The following is an 8,296-nucleotide window of genomic DNA, read 5'->3' on the forward strand; positions in this document are numbered from 1 at the left end:
GTATAATGTATATCAAAAGTTGTTTGAAAAGGAATTGTTTTATTTTTTGATTATTGTTTGAAATTAATTTTGGAAAAAGGAGCAGATATTATAAGACTTTTTCTTCTTCTTTCTGCCTCCTTTCATTTCAAGTGTGATTTTTTTTCTTTATTATGTATAAAATTTTTATTTTTTTATGAAATGAATAAAAAAATAAAATAAAAATTTCCGTATCGTTGCAGCCCTAGTAAATCTCAACACGATGACTTAAGAAGGTTTCTGTCTGCTGTTTTTAGGTGGAACTGAAGATGAAGTACAACGACCAGCACTGCAGGTCCAGAGGGCTTCTTTCTGGCCATCGCTGGTACGAGATTCAGGCCTACCGAGCTCTCAACCAGGCCCTGGGCAGGTAAATCTACACAATAATCCCACTCCACTCTATCTTAAAAGATCTCCTTTTGTGCTTACCTTTACTTTCTGTTACACAGGTGCATCCGCCACAGGAATGACTGGGGTGCCTTAATCCTTGTGGATGACCGGTATGGGAACAATCCCAACAAGTACATCACAGGTGCTGAATTTTGTTTTGCGTTGAGCTGAGTTTATCTTCCAACCTGCACAGCCTCTCATTTTGAACACTAGATGGCAGTAGTTATCCACCGTCAGAGCTTCACTTGCCCTAACGCCTGCTGTTTGTGTTTTTGTCATCTTAGGTTTGTCCAAATGGGTCCGTCAACTTGTCCAGCATCACAGAACCTTCAGTAACGCCATGCAGTCTCTGGTAGCATTCTCTGAGAGGCAGCAGAAAGTGGAGGGGGCCTGTGCTGACACCCAGACCCTCGGCTCTGTTGGCTTATTAACCAGGAGCCAAAGTCTGCCTGAAKGTCCAGAGTCAGGCAGCTCATGTGACAAAACAGCTAAAGCCCAGCAGGACACAAGTACACAACTGAAAACTGACCAGGGTAAAGAAGCAGGTGAGGAAAGAACTGCAAGAGTCACATCTGTCGTTGCTGTATCTTCACAAAAAGACAGTTTGTCTGTGCTTGTCTAAAGACAACTGGAGTGAAACTCTAATAATAATATAAATATACTGCCAGGTTTTACATTACAGAAAAAGTCTCTTAAATCTGGCTTATTAGTCTATTGAATAATTATTTTTTAATCTAAACAACTAATAAAAAAAATCTGATCTGAAAACAATTTTTTTACAGTCAACTTTGTCCTCTGCAGTTTTGCATAAGATAAAATGAAACTAAATTAGAGTCCGAAACATAAGTTTCAAATTTTAACTTCAACAAGACAACTAAATAAAATGAAGCTCTGGTTGTTTATGTATAAAAAAAACTCAATATTCTGTATGTAGTATTAGAACTGCATCAAACTGAGGTGAGAAACCCTTCTTTTGGTGGGATTTAGTCACATGGTTTTGCCTTCAGGAAGAGGTGAGAAACAAATATAAAATCTGTTCTTTGAACTACAGGTTTCATATTGCACATGTATTTAATGCATGTGTAATATATYTGCAGAACTGGTATTATTTATTTAGTTAATATCTGGATAATGGCCTGCATTAAGCAGGCAGATGAACAGACACAGATCAGGTGTTGTATCAGGATGTGTTGTACCACAGCTTCACCTCATCAGTACAACAAACTTCCAGCCATCAGGATGTTTCTCCTGCTACAACAGACAAAAACACAGAGAATTTTACTGAAATATGTCTGCTTAAAACAACAAATGTTAAAAAGAAAACACAGTGAACCTGGTGGGGAACAGAAAATTATGTTAATAAATCAAAAGTAAAGTAAAGTTTTATTTATATAGCGCCTTTCACAGAAATAAATTCACAAGGTGCTGTACATGCAGGGAAGGGGGAGGGGCCAGTTAAAAACACCCATTCAAGAAGACATACAAGACAAACATGGGGGAACAGGTGAAACAGATCATGCAGCAAGCAGTTGTGTTACTTTAACAACAGAAAAACTAAAAACCACACAAGGGAAGATGAGGGCAAAAAAACAACAAAACATCATATTCTATCAACAGTGTGACACACTACGGTGTTTATAAAAAAACCTCAGCATAGAGCTTATTTATTAGCCGAAGGGGTGAGTGAGTTTAGTGGGGGGGGGATCTGAAACCATGAGTGTTGTATGCTTGTGTGAACATCTGAAGAAAAAACCCAGATTCTAGTCTAAAAGTGTCCTCAAACATCCATTAGACAGACCATGAATGGATTCAGCAGCTGAAAAATCTTTGTGTTTATTTATGTGACTTCTCATTAGTAACTCTGTGGGACTTTAAGTAAAGCTTTATTTATAAAACGCCTTTCACAGAAATATATTCACAAGGTGCTGTACATTCAACAGTATAAAAATGGTGAAAAGAATAAAATAAAACAGAAAAACATAGTTTAACATAAGCAACGAAAAATTGAAACATCAAATCAAGAAATTAATTTCAAAAATTATAAATCAAACACAAGGTCAATGCAGGTCAAAATATACAATAATACACAAAAACATAATGAATGCAGGAGAGAAAATATGGCGTAAGTTCAATAATAAAGAAAACAAAGATTAGCGAAGCATTCACAATGGAGGTAGGCTGGCAGTAATGGTGAAATGTTTAGCTAAATGTTTGAGAGAAAAATTGAGTTTTAGGTGTTTCTTGAAAGAGTCAATGTTATCAAGGGAGCACAGATTAAAAGGGAGTTCATTCCTGAGCCTGGGGGCCACAGAGGAGAAGGACCGGTCACCGTGGGTCTTAAAGTGAGTGAGGGGAACCATAAGGAGATGTTGATCCTGTGAGTGGAGGTCTCGTCTGGGGTTGTAAGGTGAAATGAGACTTATAATGTATTCAGGTGCTTGGCCATGAAGAGCTCTGAAGGTGAGGACCAGGATTTTGAACCGGATTCTGAACTGAACCAGAAGCCAGTGAAGTTCTGCTAGGATCGGGGAGATGTGGGTGAATTTGGAGGTTCGAGTTAGGAGTCTTGCTGCCGAGTTTTGGACAAGCTGAAGGCGAGTTAACTGTTTCTGGTTTAGGCAGGTGAACAAGCTATTACAATAGTCTAAGCAGGTAGAAATGAAAGCATGAATTACCATTTCCAAGTCTGAAGTGGACAGACTTCTGATGCCGAACACCAAGGAAACGTTGAAGAAAGCTGAAACAACTTTTTATTGTCAGCTAGCTTGAAGTTCTCCCGTGCATTCGACTCTTCCAGGCTTTGGAAACATTTTCGTCACGTTTAAGCAGCGTGATGTTAGAAACTCTGCTGCAGRCCATCAGACGTATCTGCAGAGCAGACTAGCAGTGAGGAGAAGAGCTGTAGTTATTGCAGTTGTCCTGTTTAAGAAATAAAACAAAATAAAGTTGTGAAAGTTTGTCTATTTAAAATGTGATGGAAAAATAAACATATTCACCCATTATTCTCAAAAGTATTGCATTCTGGAACATTTCTTTAAAAAAAGCCTAATTATCCTAAACTTTGTGTTTAGTGTTCCAGAGAGGCTGCACTGTACTTGTTTTAGAAATGTACACATTTTTAAACGTGTGTGCATCATCACTGAAAACATTTATTGTTGTAAGTTGTAAACATACATCTTGATAAATCTGTAGAAATACTTTAGGGTGGCGTCGCAGTAGTGATGGTGTTTTATATGAGCTGCATTCATATTGAATTGTTCTCTGAGGTCTTTGATCGACTTCTGTAGAAGCACAACTACACTTTTTAAAATCTTACATCCAGACGAAAAGTTTTTTGATCTTGTTTTCAGACTGATTTACTAAACAAGAACAGAATGTGTCGGATTAATAATCTTGTTAGCCTGGAAATTTGACTCAAATTAATTGAGAAAATCTGCCATTTCACTTGGTAAGGTTCTTGAAATCACTTAATTTGACTCAAAGTTTTCTCATTTCACGAATCGTATCAAGTGAATTGTCTTACTCCATTGGCAGATTATTTTCTTTTAATTTGAGTCAAATTTCCAGGCTAACAAGATAAATGATCTTATGTGTTCTGCTAACAAGATTATTAATCTGACACATTTTGTTCTTTAGTAAATCAGTCCCAAAACAAAATTGAAAAGATTTTAAAAAAAATTATTATTATTTTGTCTGGATGTAAGATTTTAGAACTTAGAGGACAGTTTTTGCAGTGTATTAAATTAATACAAGTAAACGTGGTGACTTTAGGGGCGTGTAATGCAATGGGAGGGGCTTCCCAGGAGCTCTGCGTCATGTGTCTCATGGACTATGAAAGGTTTGTGTGAAAACAAACGTCCTGCGACCTCGTGACTCTACGGTGTTGGATGTAGCATAAAACGCCACCGAAGAGAATCAAGATCAGTACAGGCTGCTGCCAGTGGTTCAGCCCTGACAGAGCTGTTCCTGGGAGAGGCAGAGAGAAAAACACAGCAGAAGCAACACCTCAAACAATAACWGCAAAATATACAGTAATTAAACTGTTAGCAGCAGAAGCAGCTGCGTTTCCATTGCAAATGTGCGCAAAACTTTGTCGATATTCTGTTAATGTCAAAAACACAGTTTCACAACTGCTGTGTTTCCATCAAGTAAGAAATGCTATTAAAGTCACGCGTGAATACGTTTGTTCTCATGAAAAGTCATTACAAACATGGCAGCGATGGATGTAAACACATAGCATGTTGCTACCATGACACTAACGCTCATCATCAGAGGAGACGTCGGCGTCTTTTATCGAGGCTTTCCAGAGACAAGTCCCTACTTGGGAGCGGCTACGTATGCTGTGTTTTTGGGAAATTGTAGTCGGTGAGTTTACTATTTTATACTACTTCTGTGATATTACTACTACTTCTACTTCCTGTTATCTTCTTCATCATCGTCCTTTTCACCAGTAGAAACAGCCGGTTGTTGATCACGTGACTCCCGTGATGTGAAAAAAGTTTCCATTGCAGTTTTGTGAAAAACACCAATTTCGATACGGCTGAAAAACCACCTCATCCTAGCGCAAAAACATTTTGTCGAAAAACGTAATTCTTTTCGAAAGTGACGTGTTTCCATTGAGCAAATTTATTTTCGAAATTCTAATTTGCGCATTTTCATGGTCAGTGGAAACGCAGCTACTGTCTGCATGTCACTCATGTAAATTTGCATGTTTCTACAGTATTTTATGTAGAAGATGGTAAAAAGATTCTTTACTTCCTGCTTTGAAGAGAAACTTGAAGCTCAAATCCAGTGAAAGTAGAGGTACACCCTCTTCACTATGGAGGATTAAGCGAAGCCATAGCATTGTTCCACACGTTGGTTGTAATGCAGCATGTGTTGAAACAGGTTCTCAGGTTAGAGATTAAGTTTCAGGTAAAGGTCAGGGGAGTTGTGTCAGCATTAAATAAATGCTGTCTGTAATGCAACATTAAGCTTGTCTGATGTGTTTGTAGCAGTTTTTGAATGACAGTGGAGCCTCAGGACTGAATCATTTCTGCTGTATTTAGATTAAAAGGAACCATACGCCGCTCCAAACCTCATACAGAAACAGTTTTCATTCTTCATAATTAATTTTTGCACTCGGGTTCATAGGAGCGTGACATTAGCACCAGAAAACTGTTTAAGGTGACGTGTTTGCACATCGTCTTGGTGAGCAGCCTTTGTGTGTGGGGTCACCATGAGGCTGAGCCTGGTTGAGTTCACTGTGGTGGATGAAGTGGTGAAAAGGCAGCCGCCCTCCTCCCTCCCCCTGGAGTCGGGGGTACTGGGCCATGGGATCAGTTGAGTGGCTTGCCTCATTACTGTAAGGTCTTTTGCGTGCCTGAGTGGCACTGGAGCAAGTTGATGAGCAGATGTTTGACTGTTGCTTTTAATTAAATCCCCTTGACCTTTGTTTGGGTTATATTGAGCGTACGCCTGCGTTTACATCCTTATTTACCCCTGGCAGTCACAGCTCTCTGTCGGTTAGTTTCTAGTTAAAGGAGAACATTTTATGCTGTGAACTAGGGGTGTAAGAAAATATCAATACACTGAAATATCGTAATATTTCATTTCCCGAWACTGTATCGATATTCTAAAGCCCTGTATCGATTTTTTATTAAGGTTTAAAATGTCAGCCTTCCTGCCAGCCATTCATTTTTATGTTGTAGTTCAGCCTCTGACCACTAGTTGGCAGCAGCTACCTCTTGAGCGCCAGAGAGTAAGTGTAGCATTAGCATTGTGAGTAAACATTAGCTTCATACTCCGATAGCTGAATCTGAGCAGAAAAGACCGACACCCTCTGCCTTCTAAGCTGAGGTAAGGTTACAAACAGTTACTTATTTGTCAGAATGTCTGTATTTTAAGACAAATTAAGTGTCTCATGTGCTCTTTTTTCCAACTGTAGTCAATTTACGTTACGGAAGGCAGGCAGGCATATAGTGCATGCATCTAGCGTCTCGAGCTCGGCACTCCCCCCCGTGACATAAAACTGTTTGTTGCTCTCAATGATGTCCGGCTGATGATCACATCAAAGTCCACATACTTTAAGTTTATCCTGCTGTGTTTGCTTCAAAAACGGTTTAACTGTGTTGTTTAGTTTCTCCATTTATTTACTGTTTATTTTAACTGAAAGCTGCAAAAATATATTTTCAAACTATTTACTGGCAAATTTAGTCTAATAATTGAAAACATGGATGAAATATGAAACAAATAAAATAAAACACATACAAAGCAGAACACAGCTAAATGTATCAAAAGTATGTCTATGTAATATTAGAATTTTCTGAGAGAGTAAATGTTGGTTTTTCTTTTTTTTTCGGTAAGAGGTTTTTATTTAATAGAATTTTTGGACAAAAACATCCCAATAAATCGTCTTGCTTACAGTATCGCAATAAATCGTATCGTGACCCCTCTGTCATGATATGTATCGTATCGCCAAATTCTTGCCAATACACAGCCCTACTGTGAACTGATTCCAAGTGTTAAAAGTCTGCTTTTTCTTTATGCAGAACCATTGGAGACGCTGCAGTTTGCTCCTGGTGAACGAGGAGCCGCCAAGCCTCTGTTTAGCATCTTCACCTGCAGCCCCGTAAGCACCAACTTCAAGAAGCCAATATTTAAAGAAAAAACACCAAGTGATTCCTGCCCGTCAGAGACAATCCAAATGTCCTCGCCATCAGTGAATCCTGAGCAGAGGACTGAAAACTGCTCCAGTGAAACCAGAGCAGACCCCACCACAACCCCCCTCAGCTGTGAGAGTGAAACACCCAAATCTGATGATGAGGATAAGACTATTTTCTTTACTCCAGAGCTTTTTGAGGGTGAAGAAGATGAAGGTAGCCCACAAAAAAAGAATTCTGAGCCAACTCCCACCCCACCCCCGCCGTCAGCCTCCGCTGTGGAAAGACAGGATTGTGTGTCACAAGAACCGATCAAGGACATGAGAGAACAGAAACAAAGTGAGGAAGGAGAGGGCTATGAGACCCAAAGCAGACAGAGCAGCAGCAGATCTCACAGGCTGTCCAGGTCCAGGAAGAGAGCCCCCCCCTCACTCAGACAGGTAACCACAAAACTCAGCAATCAAACTAGACACATGCAGTTAGAATTTCTATCAGGTTAATATTTGTGTTTATTATTATTATTTTGCCTTTTTTCATGTGTCGAGCTGTGAAGTAAGAATGTCACAACTGCCTCAGGCAATTAGCTGACACCATAATACCCAACACATTCAGCCATCTCAGGTCAGCTTCTGATGAAGTGTGACAGCTCAGCTTATGAAAGCCTTTCTTAGTTTAAAAAAAAGCATAACTAACAAACGACAATAAAATATCTGCACAAACAAATTTTTCTGCCTTCTAATCATTAGGTTCCAAAGCAGGAGCTCATCTGTGRTCCACAGACATTATTTATGTAATCAGTTCAGTTTAATGATGTGTCTGTAGCTAACGGCTGACAACATGCATCACGCTTGATTTAACCTAAAGAGGGGACTATTTTACGTTTTAATTTTCTTATAAATTGATTTTGTTCTGTAAATTCAAGTGATGACGGCGGGTTCATATACTTTTGTCTCAATACATTGACATTGAAAGACACAATAAAAATAAAACTTACAGTTTTGTTTATGTTATTTCTTTGTACAATAATATCTCTGTGATAATTTTGTTCTTTCACCCCGGTCGACAGAACATGAAGGATTTTTGCAGGGTCTTGGCAGAACACAGTAAGTGCTTCACTGTTCAAATGCTCATGATGGTTCTGAGGATGTACCATACTTCTGTAGTGAGATTATGGTGGATCGTTTTTATTAGGGCTGTAGCGATACACTAATCTCACAATACGATACTATATTCGATATCCTGCTCAC

General features: G+C 39.0%; 1 protein-coding gene across 1 annotated transcript in view; it reads left to right on the plus strand.

Annotated features, from left to right (window-relative positions):
• The window catches only part of brip1 (BRCA1 interacting helicase 1), a gene marked incomplete at its 5' end in the record, with an annotated part of 33,827 nt that extends 25,768 nt beyond the window's left edge, over positions 1 to 8,059 (plus strand). Inside the window, 4 exon segments of the mRNA XM_014033311.1 lie at positions 276 to 388; positions 468 to 550; positions 693 to 953; positions 6,939 to 8,059. Of these exon segments, the coding sequence (XP_013888765.1) occupies positions 276 to 388; positions 468 to 550; positions 693 to 953; positions 6,939 to 7,549 (1,068 nt within the window).
• Positions 8,060 to 8,296: the final 237 nt, after the last annotated feature.

Source organism: Austrofundulus limnaeus, unplaced genomic scaffold, assembly GCF_001266775.1.
Source record: "Austrofundulus limnaeus strain Quisiro unplaced genomic scaffold, Austrofundulus_limnaeus-1.0 Scaffold1692, whole genome shotgun sequence".
In the NCBI taxonomy this organism is placed as follows: domain Eukaryota; kingdom Metazoa; phylum Chordata; class Actinopteri; order Cyprinodontiformes; family Rivulidae; genus Austrofundulus; species Austrofundulus limnaeus.